At 45.6% G+C, this 26,721-nt stretch overlaps 1 protein-coding gene and 2 long non-coding RNA genes across 3 annotated transcripts in view; 2 read left to right on the top strand and 1 right to left on the bottom strand.

Moving 5' to 3' along the window:
• The window catches only part of rhag (Rh associated glycoprotein), a 59,893-nt gene extending 53,303 nt beyond the window's left edge, over positions 1 to 6,590 (bottom strand). The window contains exon 1 of the mRNA XM_070885184.1: positions 6,360 to 6,590. Within this exon, the coding sequence (XP_070741285.1) occupies positions 6,360 to 6,534 (175 nt within the window). The 5' untranslated portion in view covers positions 6,535 to 6,590. The remainder of the gene's footprint in view (positions 1 to 6,359) is intronic.
• Positions 1 to 26,517, top strand: part of LOC139267217 (uncharacterized) — an 85,507-nt gene extending 58,990 nt beyond the window's left edge. Inside the window, exons 3-4 of the long non-coding RNA XR_011593857.1 lie at positions 18,757 to 18,826; positions 26,042 to 26,517. This is a non-coding gene — a long non-coding RNA (uncharacterized lncRNA). The remainder of the gene's footprint in view (positions 1 to 18,756; positions 18,827 to 26,041) is intronic.
• On the top strand, positions 2,242 to 5,180 carry LOC139267218 (uncharacterized). Its single transcript, XR_011593859.1, has 3 exons — positions 2,242 to 2,326; positions 4,972 to 5,056; positions 5,141 to 5,180. It is a non-coding gene; the product is annotated as an uncharacterized lncRNA (long non-coding RNA).
• Positions 26,518 to 26,721: the final 204 nt, after the last annotated feature.

Here is a 26,721-nt window from a genome sequence, read left to right as displayed (position 1 = left end):
GCCGAGAATCTACATATAAGATCCATTTTCTCGCCGGGCGGTATTTTTTCCCTTTTTTATGGAAATTGTCACCATCGTTATTTGAAGAATCTTAGCGGTCTTTTTGGGCGGCAATCCAGCGGTGGGGGGCTTTAGTGAAAGTCTAGCCCTCAGAATAAGGGGGTCGGCCATTTAGGACTGAGATGAAGAGAAACTTCTTCACTCAGTGGTTGGTAAATCTTTGGAATTCTCTACCCCAGAGGTCTGTGGAGGCTCAGTCTTTGAGTATATTCAAGACAGAGATAGATACATTATTGGATATTAAGGGAATCAAGCTAATATGTCCTTACCTATACAGTATAAATGCACATGAGGCCCATACTAGAAAGAAGGTCACTCTGTGATCAGTAACCTTTATTAGCCAGCACTGAAGTGATGAAGGTGGGTGGAGCTTCCCCTTTTATACCTGAAAGTCCAGGTTAGGAGTGTCTCCCACAAGTTCACCACCTAATGGTCAATGGTCTCACGGTGTACAACTTAGGTCAGTTTATACATGGGTTACAATGACAGTTAAGTACATGACACAAGCAATATGGGGATAGTGCAAGAAAGTGGAGTTGAGATAGAAGATCAGCTATGATCTCATTGAATGGCGGAGCTGGCTCGAAGGGCCGAATGGCCTACTCCTTCTCTTAATTCTTGTGTTCTTCTGTTCTAACAACTTCATCTTGATGAGCAAAAAATAAATAAAAAAACAAGAAAGGGTAAAAGAATTTGCGGTAATGTACAATTATCTTATTTAGTCTCTGAATTCAATGCAGCATGTCAAATGTGAGTTAGCAGCTCAAGATAACACTTAAAACAAACAATTTGCTTGTGCATGTCAGCACAAGGAGAACAGGAGGAAATTGCGAAGTAGTACTGAATACGCACATATGCAGAACATTTTACTATTACTCAATGGCTTAGAAATTGGAACCTTTAGCGCCGACTGATTTTGAAGAGCAAATGCCGGGCACTTCCGCCCACTTCTGGCGTGGAACGCGGCGGCCACCATATTGGGCAGGTCGGCAGCGCTCCATTGCCTGCGCTTGCCACAAATATTTTAATGATCAAGAGCGTGCCAGCAATCGGTGTGCAACATTGAATTGACACACGCTGAGCAATTTTGGATGTCGCTGATCCTATTACTGCTCTCTCCAAAGCACAGCTGTTGCCAACGGGTAGACCCAGGAGAAAACATCAATAACTATGCAGAATATTTCCAGTCCAGTGAGATGGCCCGTGGTCATTTCTGCAGAAACACATCAGCAGATTGAACGCCTGTTCTATACACGTTAGATGCCAGCACTCAACCGGAGCAGCTCAGTGAGTTCCAGCATGTAATGTGTACAGAGCAGCATATGATTACAAATAGTCTGGGGGACTTGTACTGCATTTAAAGGCCTGGTCCATTACTGTCGGTCAGTTGTGTAATGCAAAACGTACACTTGTACAACAGATTTTCAAATCTTACTAATACCTGGTGGCAGTTGTGTCAGAAAACTGGAAATTAAATGATATTTGGGCTTAGTAAATGTTGACTGTTATTGTTACAAAAGTACGTATTGATTACGCATCCTGTTCCTCTGAAGTAACAGTGTGTACTTATTACATTTTCAATTAACCTAACAACTTTTTCCTGTTTCTGAAGGAATTTGTATATCTGCATTTATTCGTATTGATATTCAAGTAACCAGGGTATCCAATCAACTTTTCACTTTACGTCTATTCAGGGAGGAATCATGGATCACCTATGCCGGCTCTGACGTCCAGTATTGCAAACAAATTTCCCAATTCCGGTGCACCAATGCCCTTTCAAAATGCTTCTCCAGGTACTTTCTAGAGATTTTGGCTTAGAAATTGACCTCCTTAGTGTTTTCCGTTATCGCCTCCGGGGGATGATAACGGGGCGCTCAGCACTTACTGAGAAGATCGACTCCCACTATATGTAGCGAGAGCTTTGCGGCGGCGGTAAGGCATTGTGCCCCGATTTCCTTTGCCCGGAGATCATGATGCCATTGGCATTCGCATCATCCCGGTAGCACCCTGGACCCGAACTTTGGTTCCGCCCCCTGCAGCATCGCCAGGCGAAAATACTGGCAGCTGCAGGAGGCGTTTATTGGGAGGCCGGGAGCTTCGGGGGGCGATACTTAAAGGCGAGGTGGCCGATATAAGTAAAAAAAAAACGCTGAAATGTTCTTTCTGTTTTATTTTTGATGATCTTCGCTCCTGAGCGATCAGCCTGGCATTCTGCTGCAGTACTTCGGGCTGATTGGGCCGGATCGTGACTGTCCTCGGGGAGCAGGTAAGTTTTTCCTTTGCAGAGCCTGCAGCATTGGCCCTTCCCTTTAAGGGAGGGAAGGAGCCTTCCAACACGGTAGTGCTGCACTTCCAATTGTGCAGCGTGCACACTTACCACCCCACCTACTGCCTGTTGCACTCCAGGAAGGAAGTGGAGCGCTTGATTTAACAACTTTTAAAAAATGGGGCGCTCCCGAATTTCTCCCCCATATACTCCTAAAAAAGACTTACAGTGAACAGCCTCTGTAATAACAAAGCTTATTCACTATGTATGTGTATTAAAAGAATAGGTTGCTTTTATTTGTATTTTAGGGAGTAGAATGGAAAATATTGATTGCATTCTTTAAAATATGAGTGTATTTTTAGGATTTGATCTATCTTACATACCCTCTCTGTCAACCTACAAACATAATCGGAAACGTTGCACTTCATGAATCGTGATTTCCTGATAACTCCGCACAGATAGATTAGATGTGATCTCCTACTGTCCGTACCTCCTGAAAGAGCGCGTGCACGAGAGGTTCTACGCTGCGCTCATTTAAATCAGCAAGCAGCATAGAACCTGCCCACTTTTTATGAGCGGCCAATAATCTTAGCCTGCGGTGGCACCGGCCTTTTTTGGGTTTAATTAAATTTCTAGGCCATTGAATTTCAAAGGAAATAGCATCGTTTCTGTTGTGCTATGTACTGTCACAGTTCTTTGAGGCCATTTTTGCTGTCACAAATATGAAAAATTACTAAGAAAAGTAACTAAATGCAGACCATGATTATGCAAAGGGCATTAATGCTTAACAGAATTGAACTTTAAATGTTGCAAAACTTTTCTACAGTTCCACTGATTAATTTTGTAAAAGACGTAACTGACTGCTTCTTACTAACTAGCCCACAAGAGGGTGCTGTGACATAACTCTACAGATTAATCTAATCCTTTATATTGAACAGGATACAATTGCAATAATTTAAATCCCACAACATAGTTTGGTTCTTACTTCATGCCATGAATATACATTTTTATACATTTTTCCTACTCTACATATATCTTTACCGAAGAATAAGATAACTAAGTATGTTACATTAACAGGTATAATCAATGACTAAAAGATTATTTGGCATTGTGGTTGCACATTAAGTGTGATTTCATAGTATGCAAACCTAGAGATGCAATTTATGTAATTATAGTTGTAGCAATCCAGTATGTAGAGGGATTTGGCTGTAAAGTATAAGTTTGAGCTCGATGTTTAACTTGGATTTGCACAACCCTGCACATTAATATTTAAAACTCAGCTGCCTGAAATTCCATTGGCTGCTCATTGCAGTTACACACTATCAGGGATTTAGTTATCTTCAGATAAATTTGCTCACACTGCAAATGGTGTTCCCTTTATCCTGGAGAGACAGCGTGCTCTCACATTTCACAGACTTTCGCCTGACACTAGAATTTGTCATTGAATTCTGATGTGAGGAACTACCCCTCAGGTCTTGATAAATAAATATAGAAGATGCTAGAAATGCACAACAGGTTGAGGAATATTAGAAAGAGAAAGATGGATTAAAACTTTGGGTGTAATCCATCAGAATTGGTGTAATGAAGGCCTTTTTTTCTTTTATTCATGGTAAAAGATATGCAACAGGAATTTAAGATTGGTTTAATCTGGTATGAATACAGAAATTTATGGTGTGGAAAATGAACCTTGCTCAGGTGAATTAGTCCAAATTGAGAACTACCATAAAATCCAACTCTTTGGTCACGTTAATGTAAAAGCTGCAATAATGATTTTTCTGCCGGCCAAAAATTGGAATCTATAAGTCACACTGCATATGTGTCATATCCATTCTCTTTGGTACATCTATGTTTAGGTGTGAAAGAGTGGAGAAAAATTGAAGGATTTTGATGAACGCAACTATATCCTGTCAGCCCCATGTAAACTCACGATATTAAGGTAATTACACTAAGAAAGGAGTTGCAATGTCCTGTTACACCTTCCTTTGTTCTACCTTACTTTAAGGTATAATATATGCAGAGCATGGCTTCTCCTGTTAGGTGCAATGAAATACAATTCAATGTAATTGCCATTCAAATCATGCAGTAAAATAGAACCAGTTCAAATCATATGACTTTCTGTCTGTCACAGTTTGCTATGACAGGGGACACTGGCTTAAAAACTCACAACCCACAAGCTTCAGCTATGTATATTATAAATAATAGCACATCAGAGAATGTTTCAATGATATAATATCCCGAGGCCTTTGAATAATGCTGATAAATTGTTTGTGCTTCGCTCTCATAGTTTATTTCAATATCTTACTGCCTGTAACATATTCTTGCCTATGCCTTGTCATATTTTACACACAAAAATACAGACACATACAACAGCATAGATAGAGATAGTGGGGGTAATTTTTAACCTCACTGTCGGCATGGTAACTTGGTGGATCGCCCACCCGGTGTAGAACCTGCTCGATTTTTATTCCATTGAAATCAATGGAACGAAAATTGGGTGGCTTCTACACCGGGCTACCAATCCGCTTCACTGAACGGAATCATAATTGGACAATTAACACGAAAGAATATACCAGCAGGGAACATGTTTTTGCATTATATGTCTGGCTTTAGGCTAAGCTCTAGTTTTGTTTTATATACAATTACAGAAACAGAACATTTTGGTGCAAAACAATGTAAACAGAAGGTGCAGAAAACACATAATGGGTCCATCAGCATCTGGAATGGGAAAAGGTAGGTTAATGTTTCAGTTATACGTACATTTTCCGATGCTGACAGATGTTTGGCTATTTTCAGCAATTTCCGTTTTTATTTCAGAGTTTCAGAATTTGCACAACAGGATGAGGAGTATCAGAAAGAGAAAGATGGATTAAAACTTTGGGTGTAATCCATCAGAATTGGTTTAACTAAGATCTGTTTTCTTTCAAACATGGTAAAATATATGCAACACGACTAGGGATTTAAGACTCGTTTAATCTGGTATGAATCTAATATACACTAATTTATGGTGTGGAAAATGAACCTTGCTCAGGTGAATTTGTCCAAATTGACAACTGCCATAAAATCCAGCTCTTTGGTCACATTAATGTAAAAGTTGCAACAATGTTTTTTCTGCCGGCCAATAGTTGGAATCTATAAATCACACTGCATATTTCTATCTCTAACTTGTAAGTAAAGTATTTCTGGAAATTAACAACAATTTGCAAATGAGTTAAAAAGTGAACCTTGCAAAATGTAGTTAAGATTTGGGTTATTCTTGAGAAAATACACCTTCTCGTATTACGTGAGGTTCCACTAGATATTTTGACTTGAATATTTTTACACAACTACCCGTTTTACATACAGTTGCAGGTGAAACAACCCACATTTGCAATGAGTTTTAGGTTAAAAATTGTAAGAATGAAGCTACGGAAGTAAACCAGTGTCTTTTTAACAACTGGAAACAAAGACCCAGTTAAAAAAAACAATGCCCAACTCTGCAATGGCCCAAATACTCTGCAATCTTCCATTTTATGAAGCACAATATCTTGACAACACTTTGAATACAGCATACATAAGCCAGGTCAGTTCTATTATGAAACAATTTTCTTTAAATTCTTTTACTTTCTATTCTCTTAGTGCACCCCATAAATACATAGAATGTAAATATAAATAAGTAAAATGCATAAATAATCGAGTTTGTGCAGATTAATAAACACATTATCCATGTATTACAGAGGGGAAGATTTTAAACAATTCCAAAGCAAACAATCCCATTTTATCTTTTTTATATCTCTTTATATCTTGTCATACAAATTGACTTTTATTTTTTTTGAAAGGACGTTTGTTTTAAAAAAGGAAATATAAGCACATGCACAAATTATACTTTAAAAATCATACTTCATAGAAAACCAAATAAAATAGCTTCAGGCTTTTAAGGATTTAACCATCATGTTATTGGAAAGCAAATAACACTATAATTTAAAAAAAACATCACGCACCCACTAAATAACAAAATAAACTTAACTATCTACGTGTCCACTTTAGGCATACTCACTTGGGTATATTTTGTAGAACAGGTCTGGTTTGGTCGTGTTTTTAAAAGCAAGTCCAGCATCAGCTCCATCATCATATGTAATAAATATTCCAAATAAAATAATGATCACAGCTTCAAGTGTTATAGCCAGTATAGGAAATTTTAAACGCATGTTGGTAGAGTAGGATGCAGGCATCTCACAGCTTATCTTTGTCTGAACAAACTTTCTGAGATATACTGCTTGAGCTTAACTGGAAGCCAATGGTAGGGGAATAAAACTGGTCGGTAGTTCACACCCATTGTAAAAGGGTGGGATCAATTGGCAAATGTTCAAATAGCTGTATCTCCTTTGTTAGATATTTCAATTTTGTAAGACTTTTATGGAGAAACACTGTTATTCATCTAACTTTCTATTGAATACGGTTGAGCTCCCAGGAAATGTTATGAATGTGACAAAAAGCAATATATGAGGAACTGCCTGACTTGACTCTTTACCAACAATAAGTTTCTAAAAACAAGTCAAGGAAATAATATTGTCTTCATGTCCTTTGTTTACAAATTTCTTCTGGATAATGAGTGTAAAAGTCCAAATCAAATAATTATAAATACAAAAACAAACTGGAAATTGTATTAGCAGATTGATAAGAAAGAACTTTTAGGACGCTAGCAATATTCCAACAGTGGATAGTCTAGGGGCTATGGGGGGGGAAGGAACTTAACACAATCACAATCACTAAGGAGGTGGTACTCAGTAGGATAATGGGACTAAAGGCAGATAAATCCCCTAGACCTGATGGCTTGCATCCTAGGGTCTTAAGAGAAGTAACGGCAGGAATTATGGATGCAATGATTATAATTTACCAAAATTCCCTGGATTCTGGGGAGGTCCCAGCAGATTGGAAAACTGCAAATGTAACGTCCCTACTTAAAAAAGGAGACAGACAAAAAGCAGGAAAATATAGACCAGTTAGCCTAACATCTGTGGTTGCGAAAATGTTGGAGTCCATTATTAAAGAAGCAGTAGCAGGATATTTGGAAAAGCAAAATTCGGTCAGGCAGAGTCAGCATGGATTTATGAAGGGGAAGTCATGTTTGACAAATTTGCTGGAGTTCTTCGAGGAAGTAACGAGCAGGGAGGATAAAGGGGAACCAGTGGATATGGTGTATTTGGACTTCCAGAAGGCATTTGACAAGGTGCCAATAAAAGGTTACTGCACAAGATAAAAATTCACGGGGTTGGGGGTAATATATTAGCATGGAAATAGGATTGGCTAACTAACAGAGAACAGAGAGTCAAGATAAATGGTTCATTCTCTGGTTGGCAACCAGTAACTAGTGGGGTGCCACAGGGATCAGTGCTGGGACCCCAACTATTTACAATCTATATTAACGACTTGGAAGAAGGGACTGAGTGTAACGTAGCCAAGTTTGCTGACGATACAAAGATGGGAGGAAAAGCAATGTGTGAGGAGGACACAAAAAATCTGAAAAAAGACATAGACAGGCTAAGTGAGTGGGCAAAAATTTGGCAGATGGAGTATAATATTGGAAAGTGTGAGGTCATGCACTTTGGCAGAAAAAAATCAAAGAGCAAGTTATTATTTAAATGGAGAAATGCCGCAGTACAGCGAGACCTGGGGGTATTTGTGCATGAAACGCAAAAGGATAGTATGCAGGTATCGCAAGTGATCAGGAAGACCAATGGTATATTGGTCTTTATTGCAAAGGGGATGGAGTATAAAAGCAGGGAAGTCTTGTTACAGCTATATAAGGTATTGGTGAGGCCACATCTGGAATACTGCGTGCAGTTTTGGTTTCCATATTTACGAAAGGATATATTTGCCTTGGAGGCAGTTGAGAGAAGGTTCACAAGGTTGATTCCAGGGATGAGGGGGTTGACTTATGAGGAAAGATTGAGTAGGTTGGGCCTCTACTCATTGGAATTCAGAGGAATGAGAGGTGATCGTATCGAAACGTATAAGATTATAAGGGGGCTTGAGAAGGTGGAAGCAGAGAGGATGTTTCCACTGATGGGGGAAACCAGAACAAGAGGGCATAATCTTAGAATAAGGGGCAGCCCATTTAAAACAGATGAGGAGAAATTTCTTCTCTTAGAGGGTTGTAAATCTGTGGATTTCGCTGCCTCAGAGAGCTGTGGAAGCTGGGACATTGAATAAATTTAAGACAGAAATAGACAGTTTCTTAAATGATAAGGGGATAAGGGGTTATGGGGAGCGGGCGGGGAAGTGGAGCTGAGTCCATGATCAGATCAGCCATGATCTTATTGAATGGCGGAGCAGGCTCGAGGGGCCATATGGCCTACTCCTGTTCCTATTTCTTATGTTCTTATGTAACTTGTTCTTACATAGCGCCTTTCAGGTCCTCCGCATGTCTCAAAACACTTTGCAGGCAATGAACTATTTCTGAACACATGAACCTATGGAAACTAAGACAGGAAAGGATCAGCTGGTCCATCTACCCTGTCAATATAGTTGTGATGCCTCATGCATCACAGCTAGAGATTCTTTATCCTCTATATGCCATGCAATCTTCTAGGAGAGGCAAACAAAGAACAGTTAAAAACCCAAGGCCAATTAGGGAGGAAAAATCTGCAAAATTCCTGTGCAATCCCTCTTGATGATCAAAACTAGTCCAGACTAATATTATGTGGTACCTATCTCTTAAATTATGCAATCTCTGCCCCAACCAAGCACCAGTTTAGCTCTGTTTTGAAGGTATACAGTGAATCAGCACTCCCCATACAAACTAGCAACTTGTTTCGTAGCTCTATTATTCTCTGGGTAAAAAAGAACTGCCTAACATCCAACTTATTTCTTTCCTTGCATAATATATATGCATGATGTCATGTATCTCACATTACTGTATATAACTGTATCTTACCATGCTATAGATGACTGTAACTGGATATGACCTGTAAAAATAAGCATACCTTACCACCAGGGGTGCACTTGCAGGAGACACTCCATACCTGTCCACTGTGGTATATAAAGGGAGGTCTCAGGCAAGTGCGGCACTGGAGAGCCAGAATTAATGGTGCAGGTCCTGAGTAACCTTGACTTCAGCATGTGTCTCGTGTAAGTCAGTACATTAGAGTCAGGACTTAACACATGACCCCTCATCTTATCTAATTATCTTAATAATTATCTTTTCTAATTGTCAATAAATCCATTAGGGAATTCATAAGGAGCTTCTTTACCCAGAGAGTGGTTAGAATGTGGAATTCACTACCATAAGTGTCGTTGAGGCGAATAGCACAGATGCATTTAAGAGAAAGCTAGATGAGCACATGAGGGAGGAAGAAAAATAAGATGAAGCTAATAGAGTTGGATGAAGAGGGGTGGGAGGAAGCTTGTGTGTCGCATTAACACTGGCATGAACCTGTTGGGCTGAATGGCCTATTTCTGTGTGTACATTCTATATAATTCTATACAAAAATAATTTGTCACTGCACGCAATATAGTCCTTATTATTTTATAGGCTTGAATCAAATCGCCACTGAGTCTACGCTTCTCTAAAATATATAAACCCAGTGCAATCACTGTTGTAACATAGACAACCGTGGCAGCCAATTCATGCACAGCACGATCCCACAAACTGAATGAGATAAAGATGAAAGATTTGGCCTGACTATTGGGAGGGTAGATCTCTCCGATAAGGAAAATTGATGTGCCAAGCACTATTTAATACCAGGATGTTTGAGGACCATAATTTCTGAAGCCAGTGGGAGATCAGCAAAAGCAACTTCACTCTTAAATGGACAACCTGCCTCCTGGGAGTGGCTTGGCTGCCCACACCCGTCCCGCCTCCATTAAAACCGGAAGTGGGCAGTTGGAGGTGGCTTGGGGCCGGGCTTTAGGTATTTAAAATTTTTGCTTCCCACTTGACCCAAACCCACCGGTTTTTAGAGGTTAGAATTCCCCCAACAGTGACTGCTGTGTGTGAGGGCTGGATCTGGGGGTGGCTGGTCAGTGCAGCAAGATCGAGGTTTGTCTGTCTTGGCGGCTTTTGGGTGCTGGGTTGCTTGTGTTCACATGTGAGGAATCACACGTCCTGATTTTACACTGCGAGCTCCAACCGCTGCCATTTGTGCCAGGCTGCATGCCCTAGGCTCCTCTCTGAGGCAACCAACTCCACAAAGTACCCCAGGCTGGACACCCATGTCTCACATGTCAGCTCCTCGCTCGGGGTATTGGAGGGCTTTCAGCTGGAGCTACAATCAGCAGCCACGGCAACAAATGAAAGGCAGGATTTGAGCAGCAGCCCCGCTGTCATGGTGACGGTGATTATTTTTCTAAATTCTTTTCGAGTAATATATTTATTTCTTGAAGAATATCCCACTCTTCCATGTAGTCTGCTGTTTTTAAATATTTGGAATGGTGGTGAGATGTATTGAATATATTTTTCAAAAATGTCATGTGGTGAATGGATTTAGTTTTATCTCTCGCATACATCAATACTGCCTAACTTGCTTAGAAAGTCTAATTAGCCTTAGTTCTGGGCTGTTAGGTTCAGGCGTACATTGTTTCTGGACTAGGTGGTAAAAATCTGAATCCCTCAATAGAGTATGGCACAGTATGTTGGAGTAGTGACACACTGCGCTCACTGGCACGTTTCGTTTTATTTGATTTGAAGGAGTAAGAAAAGAAAAAGGTGAGTTTGTAAAATAAGATCATCCAGAACAGACTCAGGAAAAGTAACTTGGGCCTTGTAGCTCACTCTTATGAGGGAGAGGGAGAGAGAGCGAGAGAGAGATCATGTATTAAATAATAGTATACAGTTACACTTTATAGTTTTAATGGAAAATTCTGATTTATTGGTGATTGTAACTACACAATTAATATGACCTCATGACTGTGATATAGCGTCTGACAAAGGGGAACAGTTGAAAGGTGGGATTGGAGGGGGAGACTGTCCTGGTGGCTTGGATTTTAATAATACAAATCAATAAAGTTTAGCGAGACAGATGTGTCTGTGCCTAAATCCATTGATATGCTTTTATTTTTACCATTTACTTTACTGATGGTGATGGTAAATCTAACAATTCAGTGATTTAATTTAAAAATACAATTATTTTGCCTCAGCCAAACCCATACTACCAATTTAGTTGAAAACCCCCCAATTACTACCAGCTCCATTGTACCTTTGTTACAAAAGAAAATCTGAAAACGAAATTGCCCCTTCCCGTAAAGCCTGTTACCACCAGAAATCAGCGGCCACGCTGCGGAGTGGAATGGCCGTCAACTTCTCATGGAATGGCCGCCGCTTCCCCAATTGTCCGGCGGTGAGCATCACCGCACCACTTCCCCCCATTTCCGCTGCGCTGTTGGCCATCACTCCTAAGTGCGTCATTAGAGTGCGCACCGCCGAGGTCCCGGGCCAAAAGCAACATTCCGCTATAAAAATCTCAACAGTGCCAAGAGAAGGTTTTTTTGGACGGTGCATAGTTCTTGATGCACACCGCCAGCGTTCCTTAAAGGTGTGTTGTTTTTTGTTAGATTTGTGGCGGCAACGTTTTCCCCTTGTTTGAGAACCAGTGTGAGATTGTTTGAGAGTGCTGGAGACACCCCCACCTGTACAACAGGGAGCCGACATCGAGGAGGCTGGGTTTGGGAAGGGGTTGGAAATGGGGGCAGTTCTGGCAGGCCATTGCCTCCTGCACATTGTGCGTGTCGCTGAGGCATGCAGGAGAAGGCAGCACCGGATCCAACGGCTGCAGAGGCAGCGGGCAAGGGCTGCAGCTATCATGGTGGCCCAGCATGGAGAGGCCCAGGGAGGTGGCAACAGAGGGGAGGCCAGAGAGCTGCCACAGGAGGGTCCTCAGCAAGGGTGTCCCCTAAGGAAGAGAGTGAGGTACACGGACCCCCCGCACCAGATACTGGGCCAGCAAGCCAGGAGGCAGCCTGCAGTGGAGGCAGATATTGGGCAGCAGCAGCCTGCAGAGGCAGAGGACTAAGTAGACCAGCAGGGAGAAGCCACAACTGAGAGCACGATGGTTGCACAGGCGTGGGGGCACAAGGCCATATCAATAAAGGGTCTTCCGCCACCAATTCTCATACAGGGACCTGAATGATGATCAGTGCCGGCGCAGACTACGATTCTGCAAGGACGTTGTGACTGAGCTCTGCAATCTCCTGCAGGCAGACTTGGAGCCGCAAACATGGGTGAGGACAGCCCTGAGCATGATATCCAAGGTTACTATTGCCCTGAACTTTTATGCCACTGGGTCCTTCCAAGCTGCCACTGCGGACATCTCCAACATCTCACAATTTGCAGCCCATACATCCATGCGGGAGGCCACAGAGCATAGGAGGAGGGCCAATTACATCACCTTCGCTATGAGCAGGTACAAGCAGTTGGAGCGACAGACTGGATTCCTGCGCATTGCGGTCTTCCCCAGGGTCCAAGGGGTCATTGATTGCACCCATATCAGTCTCAGGGCACCCCAACAAACTCCCGAGCAATTCTGAAACCGCAAAGGATTCCCCTCCCTCAATGTTCAGCTGGTGGAAGTGGATGTCTGGTTTCCTGGCAGCAGCCATGATTCTTTCATACTGCGGCAGACCTCTTCACTGGTCCCAATCAAGATTGCAGCTGGTTCCTCGGTGACAAGAGCTACGCACTGAGCACCTGGCTCATGACTGCTCTCCGCAAACCTAGAACTGCTGAGCAGCTCACCTATAATGACAGTGTCTTGGCCACCAGGTCCATCATCGAGCACACAATTGGGATTCTCAAACAGAGGTTCCGCTGCTTGGACCGCCTAGGGGGCTGTGCTGCAGTACTCGCCAGAGCATGTTTCCATATTCGTGGTGGTGTGCTGCAAGCTCCACAACCTGGCCATCATGAGGACACAGCCATTGGAGGATGAGGCAGCAGTGCCACCTGTGGAGGAGGAGAAGGAGGAGGAGGCACAGGAGGAGGAGCAGGATGCGGGTAGGCAGCCATGCAGGAGGCAGCGTCGCCATCGTGATCCTGCAAGGGAAGCACAAAGCCATCTCATAGCTGCCCGTTTCACATAACTGAATGGCCAGCTGAGTCTGTATCTGGCCATGTCCATGGGCCAACCTGTGAGCCCTCTCACACATCATTCCCACACAGTTAGATGAGATACCTAATCAGAAATTTCCAAAACAAAGTAAAGATTTCTTACATCCCAAACAATGGATGCAGAAAACATCAACACTATCAATTATCACCTTTGTGCAACTCCTTATTACCCCTCTTACGCAGGCCTATCCTTGCACTATGCTGGTGTCTCCCCTGTGGCTGCCTCATGGCTTTGGGAAGGCTGCTGTGTGTCTGTAGAGGAAGCTACAGATGTTCTTCTCAGACGCCCTCGAGCAGCTCTGGCCCTGGAAGTGGCTGGGGCGATCCCATGGCTGACAGCAATGGTGGAGTGGCAGGTCTTGGCTCATGGCTGCTGAGAGCCTGAGAGTCCACATCAGTATCCTCGTCTGAGGAGCCAGCACCACTCCCCCAGGGCACCATCCCACTTCCCCCACCAAGCTGCTGGAGCACAGGTCGGTAGGGTGATGTGGCACTGTTAGGCCCCTGGTGGACCGTGGTGGACCCAGCCACAATGGCAGCAGTCAGATCTCGCATAGCATCGAGCTGAGACTGCATGAGAGAAGCCACACTCTGGAAGCCACCAGGGACGGCAGCAGTAAGACGCTCCGCGGTCTGTTGCCCAGACTGCATGAGAGCATTCTGAGCTTCCAGGGCAGTGGCCACCCTGTCCAAAGAAGCAAAGCGACGCTCATTCCCTTGCGCCTGTGCTGCAATGGCAGCTGCCACCTCACCCAAGTGCCATGCTCCTGACCACTTGCGACAGGCTCTCGGGCACCCCTTGCATTGCCACCAAGAGCTCGGATTGCATGGCTTCCACCCTTTGTTCATAAGCCCCAACATCGATGGGCTTGTCTGAGTCCTCCTCAGCAGGACTAGGCTGCGCGCTTGCCCCCTGGAGAGATGGCACCTGAGCTTCCCTTTGCCCTTCACCATGTTGCAGCCCGCTAGGCCCCGGTGCTTCACCCAGTGCAGACCCCTCTCCTAAATCTAAGATACCCGAGCGCGGACTCCCAGTACCTAAGCTGGTGCATGTGTCTGTAGGAAGCAGTGAAGGGGTGAGGCTGGCAGAGCTCTCCGCCTCTATCTCCCTCATTGGACATGCCGCTAAGATCATCCAGGGCATCAAGTGTGTCCTCCAGACTCTGGCTACCAGTCGCATCAAGGGTGTCCCTCTTGCTCATGGTGACACTCTGGGTCTTATCTGCAATCATAAATGGGACAAGGGGTGCTGTGAGGGTAAGGTGGTGCATTGCACCATGCAGCAAGCAGCTTGCACACAAGCATAAACAATTGCCAGGTAGCCGATTGCACTGTCAGGGAGAGATGACATTGCACAAAGGCCTTCACTTACCCATGTTGCCCCAAGCAGCATCGGAGCAGCCAGCAGCCACAGGGAATCCACTAGCCGCAACACCCTCTCCTCCAGATCAGTCAGCTCGACATTTTCGGGCTCGCCCCACCAGTGGTTTGTTGCTGGGGGCTCGGTTGTACGCAAAGCAAAGCAGGGTAAGTCGGAGTTTCCTGAGGCCTCGGCAATTAGTACAAGCGTGGGTCCATTACATGCAGCTGTGAATCTCACATGTAAGGGAGCCTCCATTGTGAGTGTGCACACATACATGCCTTAGCAATAAAATGCTACTTCAGCTACTATATAGGGCTCAATTTTCCCCAGTTATCTGTGCCACTTTTTTTTCAGTAAATTAAAATCTCCAAATTTCCCCAAAGTTTCTGCACCAGTGTTAATTACGATTTTTTTAGATTAGGATTTTTTTGATTAGGATGTCTGTGCCAGTTTTTCAAATTTAAACAAGTTTGGCCAACTTACATTTTTCCTGGGACGGTGTATGTGACCACTCCCAAAAAACCTTCTGGACACTTAAGAAAAAGCAGCGCACATTAAAACATCGGCGCAGAAAGACACCATTGTTTTTAGGTGAAGTTTTGGAGAGAGTCAAGAAGGCAAAGAATATGCATCATGAAGCTTAATTTTTTCAAAGTCAAAAGGGAGAAAATGGAAGTCTAATGCAATTCTTTAATTTTTGATTTTTTCAAAGTACCACCCCACCACCGAACGTTTCCTCACCAGGGTCGAGGGTTGGAGCGTCGGCCGGCAGAATCGCTCCCTCGCCTGAGCACTGGGTCGGGGCTAGGCTTCGAAAAAAGCCCGGGGTGGGGTGGAAGCCGAACTGAAGGGATGAGAGCCCTGAGGCTATACAACAGCTTCAAAATAAGCCCAGTGGGGAGGTGGCGGGGGTGGACACCGAGCCCCTGTGTCTCGGCGAAGGAGCGATTCTGCCGGCCGACCCTTGAGCCAAGTGAGGAGACATTCGGTCAGTGGTGGGGTGGTACTTTGAAAAAAATCAACAATTAAAGAATTGCATTAGACTTCATAGAATGCCTAGCTTCCAGTTCTAGGCAAGCCTGTTGCGCATGTGCAGACCAGAATGTAGTCCATACTAGGTTGTCAACCATGGGGAGAGAGAGAGGAAAGAAGGTCTGAGTGCTTTGTTCTGCTGTTTTGAGCTTCTTGCAAAGCTCCAATATGGGGGAAATATTGGCAACGTCATACCTTGTGCAAGTCTTCTGCGGAGGAGCAGATTGATTAGACATCATCACCTGAGGAACCTCAGAGCACGTACGATGATGGGCAGGAGGCCTTATCCACATCAGGTATGTCATGTATCTCACATTACTGTATATAACTGTATCTTACCATGCTATACATGACTGTAACTGGATATGACCTGTAACAATAAGCATACCTTACCACCAGGGGTGCACTTGCAGGAGACACTCCATACCTGTCCCACTGAGGTATATGAAGGGAGGTCTCAGGCAAGTGCAGCACTGGAGAGCTGGAATTAAAGGTGCAGATCCTGAGTGACCTTGTGTCTCGTGTAAGTCAGTACATTAGAGTCAGGACTTAACAGGGTATATCGAGACAGGCATTCATACCTGCACCTGAGTGATGCAGACTGTGTGACAAGGCTGCGTTTCTGCAAAGAAATTGTAACTGAGATCTGTGAGTTAATAAAAGCAGATCTGCACCCTAGAAGCGTCAGGAGGACTGCTTTGCCAGTTGAAGTAAAGCCAGTAGCACAGTAGCTTTTAGTAAAGCCAGACTGTGGAATTTGCAGGACTTACCCTCTCCCTCGAGTGTGGACCCAGCTTGTGCAGTAGTGGTTGCTTTTCTCCAGGCAGGACCCATCAAAGCAGCAACCCTGTCTTCCAAGTATGTCAGTGGGTGAAGATTTGTCAGGCCTCCTCCTGTTCGAGTTCTCTCTCTTTTGTTGTATGCCCCTTCCTCTGCAAAGATGAAAATATAACTTTTTAGAGAGGGTGTCTTTCTGCTGGATGGGACATAGACATACAAATGGTCATATTTACAATTGCAATTTCAGTGAATAAATGAAAATATTACTTACACTAACTACTTGACCAAGGTCTTGCCACTTCTTTTTGCACTGACCTCCAGACCTCGGGGTGGTCACCATTGCACAGTAATCTTTGGCCTTTCTTCATTTCTTTTGGTGAAACTTTTATGTGACCTCCGCCGGTGTCCAGCTCGTGCCATCTGGCCTCAATTACAGTAACGAGTGCCTCCACTTCGTCCTGTGAGAAATTCTTGGTCCTTGAGCCGCGTTGCATATTGCAGCTCCGATTTTTTCCACTCAGAATTCTCACACACATCTGGCTCTTTAAAAATGGCCAAATGCAGAGCGGGAGGTGTAATGGGCATGCACGCCCATAGCAGTCACGTAAAAAACATCTTTTTTTTAAAACGCATGTGCAGAGGGGGCAGGGGCATCCTTTTTTCGGCGCAGACATTAGGCTCCATCCCCCGAAGCTAAAGGACAGGCTGCGCGGCGCCAATTCAAAAATTAGAATGGGGAAACGTTCAAGTTAACTTTTTGGAGTAGTCGGGGCCAAAAAAAACAGGAGTAACTCTTGAAATACGCCAAATAATTGGCATTGGGGAAAATTGAGCCCATAGTGTTGGTGAGAAAGAAGTTAAGGAAGAAGTTAAGGTGAATCTTGCAGATGGGGGAAACATGTATTCACTTTCATTAATTGAATAAGGTCGGTAAGCCTTTTCCTGCATTGGGTTGCAGTACGCTTGGTGACTGGAGGTCCCCAAAACCTCCTCTACAATCTCCCTCTAGGCATTTAGGAAGACGCTCCTAATTGGTTGCCCACCAGTATCACGGTAGAGTAACCGCCTCCTTCGCTCCACAGCTTGAATCAGACTTTCCAGCTCAACGTTGCTGAAGTAGCTGGCCCTCCTCAAAGGTCCTCCTGCAGCCATCTCCTCTGAAGCAACTCAGACCGAAGTCCATACACAGCTGCAGAATCTGCCCTTTAAGAAGGCCAGGGAGCAGCTGTATCGTTATGATCAATTGGTTAGGCGCGGGATTTTGCAGTCCAAATGCCACTTCGCTTCCACACCGCTGCAACCAGCCCATTACCCCAGTCATTACCACTCCTCTCCGTTTAGCTGCCGATAAAATAGAATTTCGCTCTTAACACCGCTGCATTCATAGTGACGGTAAGGTACGCTAAAATGCGGTAGGTACGCCCCATTTCTGGGGGAGGGCAATTTTGGGCCCCTAATCTTTTCAAAAACAAAAATAATTGTTTTTAAGCCGTATCAATAGTCTTGCCCCCTCTTAAACTGGTTAAGCAACGCCTCGATTTCAAAATTCTCATCCTTGTTTTCAAATCCCTCCATGGCCTCTCCCCTCCCTAGCTCTGTAATCTTCTCCAGACCCACAATCCCCCCAAGATGTCTGTGCTCCTCCAATCCTGCCCTCTTGGGCATCCCTGATTATAAATCACTCAACCATTGGTGGCTGTGCCTTCTGTTGCCTAGGCCCTAAGCTCTGAAATTCCTTGCCTAAACCACTCCGCCTCGCTACCTCTCTTTCCTCCTTCAAGACGCTTCTTAAAACCTACCTCTTTGACCAAGCTTTTGGTCACCTGCACTAATTTCTCCTAATGCGGTTTGTTGTCAAATTTTTCTATCTCATAATACTCCTGTGAAGCGCCTTGGGACGTTTCACTATGTTAAAGGCGCTATATAAATACAAGTTGTTGTTTTTATAATGGGATAAGTAAAGAAACAAAAGGTGGGTATAAATGGTAACAACAAAACCATTACCAGCACCTGCTGTCCGAGGAAATTGAAACGGTGGTTATGATCTGAGGTTGTTGTATTCAATGTTGAGATCGGAAGCTATTAACCTGCTTTTAACTGTTACATTTCTAAATTCATCCAGTTTTGATGGAAGGTCATTGATTTGAAATGTTAACTCTGTTTCTCTTGCCACAGATGCTGCCTGACCTGCTGAGTATTTCCAGCATTCTCTGTTTTTATTTTGATGTTTACTGATGTTTGCCATGTAAGTGATAATGCTGTTAAGGCTAGCTGTGTAATTCCCATGAAATAACTGTGTTATCAAAAGCATTTTCTGAGGGAGAATTTTTGAAGAACCACATGCTAAAAGCTGCAGAAATAGTGGGGTAGATTTTGATTTGTGCGATAGTGTAAAACAATTGAAAGCGAGTTGGCAGGCTGTTTAACATCTCTTTCGATTTTTATTTCCATTGAAATCAACTTTTCCTGAATTTGGCCCATGCCAAGTACTAGGATCTCTGATCAGGCCTACCATCCAATATAAGTTTGACACCCCTAATTTACACTGTCACACAGAATGATCTTACATCACATAAACGATTATTGTCCTCAAATGAGACAACCTTAAATCAAATAGGTTATTTAGTATAGCAGGAAGAATCATTTTAACATGGAACAATTACAGTATTACATAGAATAACAAAACACAGGGCTCAAATAAAGTAGAATTTTCCTAATTTTAGATAAAAATTTCCAAGCTATTTTTAAAATCTTATCTGAATACTAGCAGATCTTATAAGGCACAATTCATTATTCTGCTGCTAAGGTGGAGCCATGTTCCTTGAAGATCACAAGGTCTAATTACTATAAGTAGATACTAAGACCAGTTAGAGCCTGAGTTCAATTGCCAGAGCTCCATTAGAAGCTAATTGTTTCTTTATCGATTGCCGGCTGACTGTAATTTCTTGGTTTTTCTGACCTTCAGCAGGAACTGTCAGAAGATTGGCTTGCTTTCTCTGTTTTTAAAGATTGTTTTGCATTTGAGAGAAAGTATGATGTTTGAGATCTGATATATAGAAACATAGAAACATAGAAATTTACAGCGCAGAAGGAGGCCATTTCGGCCCAACGTGTCCACGCTGGCCGAAAAAGAGCTGCACGGCCTTAGTCAGCAGCCCTAAAGGTTACATATAAACCTATGAACAATGACAGAAAGGTAAAGAGCACCCTGCCCAACCAGTCTGTCTCACACAACTGCGACACTTCTTATACTGAAACATTCTACACTCCACCCCAACCGGAGCCATGTGATCTCCTGGGAGAGGCAAAAACCAGATAAAAACCCAGGCCAATTTAGGGAGAAAAAATCTGGGAAAATTCCTCTCCGACCCATCCAGGCAATCGAAACCAGTACAGGTGATCACCTTGGCTGTACTCTATTCCTTGCAGTACTTACCATTATATCTGCGTCATCCAGTCTAATCCCACTTGCTAGCTCTGCAGGTTACTGCACTTTAAGTGCCCATCCAACCATCTCTTAAAAGTGGTGAGGGTTTCTGCATCCACCACTCTTCCAGGCAGCGAGTTCCAGATCCCCACAACCCTCTGCGTAAAGAGGCCCCCCTCAAATCTCCTCTAAACCTTCCACCAACCACCTTAAAACTCGTAATAGACCACTCCACCAATGGAAATAGACCCTTACTATCCACTATGTTCAGGCCGCTCAATATTTTGTACACATCAATGAGGTCTCCTCTCAACCTCCTCTGTTCCAATGAGAACAAACTGTCCTCACAACTAAGATTCTCCATTCCAGGCAGCATTCTAGTAAATCTCCTCTGCACCCTCTCGAGTGCAATCACATCCTTCCTATAACCTCGGCCTTGTTCGTCCTGGTTGGTTTGTGAGTGTGAGTCCATGCCCATCCACTTCCCTCTTCCCCCCCCATGTAGAGATTATGCTTGCGATCCGGTGCAAGCATGTGGTATTAGCAGTCCTTACATGGGTGATGAAGTACACAAGCATAACCTCCAACAGAAAGCAGGTATACATAGACAGTACATTTGTATGGTACATATGATATGTGGTACAGATGTTATGTCAAAAGGTTGCAGGTGCACTGAACAGTTATTAAAGGGGTGTACTACCCCTTTTTGCCCGAGGTGATGGGCTGTGCTGAGACAGGGTATCGCAACCAGTGCGTTGCCTCTGTTCTCAGTAGTCGCCTCAGCGGCGCACCTGCAGCCACTGAACCATTGCATGAATCACATAGTATCGAAAATCGCATTGGCCCCTTAGGCATGTTAGTCATGGACCCATTAACCCTTTTAATTGTACCTCGTGGTATTGACTCTTTTCGTAAATCATTCATCCCCATCACATTTTAAACACAGTAACCATTCAGCATCAAAATATCAACTCTTATCCTAAATCACTACATCATACAAATCATATTACACATTTAGACTCGCTCTTGCCTTACAAAAGTCATTTTGTGAGGACCGCCAACGGTGTAAGGCCTTTTTAAGGCTCCTGGGTGCATTTCCCTTTTAAGACGCCATCTTGAGATTCCCACGAGGCTTCCCTTAGGCGTCGCCATTTTAGTTGTACTGCTTGCCTTTGTTCTTTGCATCCCGAGGCTCGCCACCATCTTGAGCTCGCTAGCAATAAGATCACTTTATTTTGTTATTTCGCCATTAAATTAAAAATGATTAGATTTTAAAATTAATTCAAAGTTAAGTTTTTTTTCAGAAGTTTGTTCATGATATTTCAGCATCTACCTTAACCCAGGTTATTGATTTCCAAGATGTTTGTTGAGTTAGGATTAGCACCTGCCGATGAGCAGGATGATATGAAACCTTCCGTTCTCCCTGCACCCTCCCCCATGCTTCAACTACAGCTATTGATGTTTCTTATTGAAATTACTGATGTAGCTGTAGGTGCAGCTCCATGCAGAACATACTGATAACTGCAGGAGGGGGGAAAAACGGCCAAGAACGATTCGATCAGTCATAGTCCCTGTGGCCTCCGTACTTGCCGTAACTGCTGCCGTCCCCGCCGCTCTGGCTCTTGTACCCACCCGAGTAGCTGTTGCATTCTCCCGAGTTATGCCGACCGCCTCCTCTGCTGCCGTAGCCTCCTCTGCCGCTGTAGCCTTCTCTGCCGCCATTGCCGTAGCCCCCACCACCGCCGCCGTCCCGGCCTCCCCCGTAGCCGTGACCACCGCCCGACTTTACACGTGGGCCCCCCCGATTTGTCGCCCGTCGGTGGATTTCCCGATCAATGCCTGCTCTTCCAGGGTCTGCTCATCTGTGTGGGGATTTGGACTGCCAATGAATGGCTTCTTTCTCCTCCAGCTCGGTCAGCACTGCTCTTTGGGGGCCCAGGGGACAGCAGTCTGTGGAGGGATGAAGTCTTCCCAACTCCCACGGACCTTCCCCATCCATCTCCTGCCTAGTAGCATTGGCCCATCACCTGCAATGACCACAAAGGTAACCCGTGTGTCTCGCCCCTATGAGATACCTGCACATCTGCTCTGCCAAGGACAGATATCAGTTCCCTGCCGTGACCAGGACCAGCTTGGGTCGTGCAGCTGGGTTGACCTACAGTTTCTCAAAAGTTCTCTGACTCATCAATGACGGACCTGATCCAGTGTCCACTTCCATAATCACAGGGACTCCGTTGATCTTGACTTCCATAATCACTGGGGCCGAATCGTCGGTACACGTAGACAGTCCCAGCACCTCATCTTCTTCTGCCTGCTCCTCGCTGGATGGTGGATCCTCTACCATCTCCTCAGCCAGACGGTGAGTCAGGTTTCTTTTGCACATACGCTGAAGGTGGCCTTTCGTGTGGCAGGTATTGCACGTATACTCCGCAATCCTGCACCGGTGAGCCCCATGGCTTCCTCTGCAGCGCCAGCATGGTGCTACTCGATTAGCCCCCCTCGGCGGACTCTGAGTTCCCAGACCCCGAGGTCTGTGCTCTCTGCCCTAGGCAGAGCCATGTTCTGCAGTTTTGCCCATGGTGTGCGCTATCCTGTGGACAGTGCCTGCCGGGTTCGAGACTGTGTGTATCATCTGCTTGGTGCTGCAATTTGAGGTCATAAATGCCCTGCTGATGGTGATGGCTTGCTTCAGGGTGACTGTAGGTTCCGTGGATAGCAGCCTGTGAAGGAGACCCTCATGGCCAATCCCCATAACAAAAACATCCTGCAACGTCTCGTCAAGGCGTGTGCCAAAATCACACGGCGCCGCGAGTCTCCTGAGGTCCGCAGCATATTTGGTGACATCCTGGCCCTCGGGTCTGCAGTAGTGGTAGAATTTGTGCCGGGCCGTGAGGATGCTCTCCTTCGGTTTCAGTTAGTCACGAATGAGTGTGATCAGCTCCTCATATGACTTGTCCCTGGCGCTCCCGGGTGCCAGCAAATCCCTGACGAGACAGTAAACCTTATCGCCACAACTGGAAAGCAACACCGCCTTACGCTTCTCTCTCAGTGCGTCCGTGTGCCCCGTCAGGTCGTTTGCTGTGAAGTAGTACTTGAGCCTTTCCGTGAAGGCCTCCCAATCATTGCCCATCATAAAATCATTTAATGAGCCCAGAGAAGTCATGGTTGCGTGAAGTTCGTCCATGTCCTTGTCGCCAATGTGATGTATGTAGCACTCAAATCACTGACTCCACACAGTCTCATGTCTCATGCTGTGACCTTAATCCTTTATTAGGTAACTCCAGAGTGCCTTCTCAGGTGTGTTGGGCAGCCTTTTATACTCTGTCTTGCAGGTACTTTCAGGTCTCCCATCACAGCGCTCTCTGTGACGCACCATTGTACTATTACATTTAATGTACCTGGACAATACATAACAGTTCTCAGGTTCCCATCCCCCCGCCAAGTTAGTTTAAACTCTCCCCAACAGCACTAGCAAAACTCCTCATGAGGATGCACTGTTGAGGTGCAACCCGTCCAGTTTGTACAGGTCCCATCTCCCCCAGGAGCGGTCCCAATGCCTCAAGAATTGAAAGCCCTCCCTCCTACACCAACTTTCCAGCCAAGTGTTCATCCTCTCTATCCTTCTATTTTTATACTCATTAGCATGTGGCACCGGTAGTACGCCAGAGATTACTACCTTTGAGGTCCTACCCTTTAATTTTCTTCCTAGCTCCCTGAATTCTTCTTGTAGGACCTCATCCCTCATTTTACCTATGTCGTTGGTCCCGATATGGACCACGACCTCTAGCTGTTTACCCTCCCCGCCCCCAGTATGCCTTGTATCCGCTCTGTGACATCCTTGACCCTGGCACCACAGAGGCACAAAACCATTCGGCAGTCACGTCTACGGCTGCAGAAACGCCTGTCTGTTCCCCTAACTATAGAATCCCCTATCACTAGGGCTATTTTGTTCTTTGTCCCTCCCCCCTGTGCAGCTGAGCCACTCGTGGTGCCTTGGAATTGGCTCTGGCTGCACTCCCCAGAGGCACCATCGTCCTTACTGATACTCAGAAGTGAATATCGGTTTGAGAGCAAGATGGACTCACGGGGGTCTCCTGTGCTACCTGCCTAGCACACTTACTACGTCTGGTGGTCACCCACTTCCCCTCTACTTGCATGCCTTTTAGCTGCGGGGTGACCACCTCCTGAAACGAGCTATCCACGTAGCTCTCAGCTTCACGGATGCACCATATTGACTCCACCCGCTGCTCCAGCTCCAAAACGCGGAGCTCGAGTAGTTGAAGCTGGGGACACCTTGTGCACACATGGTTGTCTAGGCTGCGCGAAGCATCCAGGACTTCCCACATGCCGCAGGATGCGCACTCCACAGGACTGAGCTGCACTGCCATCCCTCTAGTTAGCCTTATCTAGTTTAAAATCTACTTAAAAAGAAATAGAGAAAAGAGAGCTACTTACCAACTCACCTCCTCACCAACCTCTGTAGCCTCCCAACCTCTCGGCCTCCGAACTCCCGACCTACTTAAAAAGAAATAGAGAAAAGAGAGCTACGAACCAACTCATCTCACCGATCTCTGAGACCTCCGAACTCCCAGCTTCCGAACTCCTGACTCGCCGACGTCACAGGGCCTGAAATTGATGGTCGCCCATTTCTCGGCAGCCACCGGGCGGGAGCTCCCGTCAGGAGCCACTTTGGTCACCGTTGTGTGGGCGGCAGTGGGTGCAGCAGCGGGCGTCAGTTGGCGGGCGGGAGCGGGACTCGGCGGCAAGCATCATCAGAGTGCATCATGTGGAGGCCTCTCCACTCGGGTTTTTTCGAAGGGCCTCCACTGAGCATGCGCGAGATTTAGCCGTTTTTTTTGTAGTTTTGGGGATGGCACCTGTAGTCCTTTTGTGGCCCTTGCATCCTAATTGAGGAAGTGCTCATGGCCATAAAAGGACAGCACTCAATTGCACCTGCGAAGGGAGAGGAGAGAGAGGAGACAGGAGACAGAAGACAGAGAAAAGAGGAGACAGAGGATACAGAGGAGAGAGGAGAGAGAGGATGCAGAGAAGAGGGGAGAGAGAGGAGAGAGAGAGGATACAGAGAAGAGAGGATACAGCGATGAGAGAGAGGAGAGAGGAGAGAGAGAGAGGATACAGAGAAGAGAGGAGAGAGAGAGAGGAGATAGAGAGGAGAGGGTTGGAGGTTAGAGAGCAAAGGTGGAATTGGAGAGGGGCCAGTCTGAGTTGCAGAGGAGGCAGTGTGACAAATTTATACCCAGACTCTTGAGCAGCCATTCCTCTCACCATAGAAGATGAGTGACCAGAAAACATCAATGAAGACTGCCAGAACCAGGCCCAGAGCTCTGTGCTTCAATGAGCAGGAGTTGGAGGAGCGAGTAACAGAGGTGGAGTGCAGGTACATCGAACTTTCCCGGGATGGGCGTGGCAAGTCTCCACCAACCCAGTACCGACGTCTTTGGATAGACATAGGTCAGATGGTCAGTGCAATGGGCAACGTGGAGCGGGGTGGGGACCAATGTCGCAAATGGTGATAAGATTTGGTAGCAGCAGCTAAAGTGAGCCCAGATTTATTCGCCCCCTCCTGTCCAGGAACAAAAAGGTTGTGCGTGTGATGTGTGTGTATGTGTGGGAATGTGTGTGGGGGGAATGAGCAAAGAGTGCAACGTTTCTTTGTGCGGAGAAAACAAGCAGCCAAACAGGCAAGCCTGAGTGTGACTGGAGGGGGCCCACAAGATGTGGTGGAGTTGACCAGGCTGGAGGAGCGTGCGTTAGCATTGGTGGGACATCGCCGCATTCCAACCACGAACATCTCTGCAGATCCGGTGCTACTGCAGGGTAAGGCTACACTCATCTCTGGTGTCAGGGATGGTCATGGTATGAAAGTATATGCAATGTTAAGGTACTCGCGCTTGAACGCATATTTTGTCGCCCATTATTGGTGTGGACATGTAGAGATGGAATTCCTTGCTGGCATAATGACACTTTCACCACCACCACACCACAGACTAAAATTTTATCCTCTACTTGCAGATGCTGACTCGGACACCACGGATCTGGAGAGACCATCGACCTCTGGCCTTCACAGATGCCGTCACACCCTAGCATCTCGCACCCCGATTTTCTCTACACCCGAGGACACCGGATCCTTCCTGCACCCCCAGCCCACATCATTCATGCCCACCGCTCCCACCTCCGCCATCCAGGGCCAGGAAGAAGAGGAGAGAGAGGAGGGAGAAGGGGCCATATTTGTGCCTCTTCACCTGGAGGATCTGGAAGCACCCGACAAGAGCCCCCTGCCAAGTCAGCCAATTGTCCGCAGAACCTCAGTGTCGGTCTCAGATTTCCTGCGGTTTCCAACAGACTCCACTCAAGCAAGCTCAAGCAAGTGCAGAGTCCGTGTCACAAAGGGAAGCAAGGCCCCACCATCCAGCAGCATCGAGCAACCACCTGTGGATGCAGCACGGCTCGCGCTAATGAGCCAGATGGTCCAGCTATCTGTTATGTACATAACTATGTAATACTTGCCACCAGAGGGCACGACTGTTGGAGTCCTAATGGTCACCTGCACACACGTGCAGGGCCAGTATAAAAGGTTGGCTGTCATGTTGTTTAGGCACTCTGGAGTTGTAATAAAGAAGACTAAGGTCACACTAAGTATAGCTCACAGTACTCAGCCTCATGGAGTTCTTCTATACACAACAATTGGCGAC

Source organism: Pristiophorus japonicus, chromosome 7, assembly GCF_044704955.1.
Source record: "Pristiophorus japonicus isolate sPriJap1 chromosome 7, sPriJap1.hap1, whole genome shotgun sequence".
NCBI classification, from domain to species: Eukaryota; Metazoa; Chordata; class Chondrichthyes; family Pristiophoridae; genus Pristiophorus; species Pristiophorus japonicus.
Note: the sequence above shows the minus strand (reverse complement) of the source record. Positions and strands in the feature narration are given on the sequence as shown.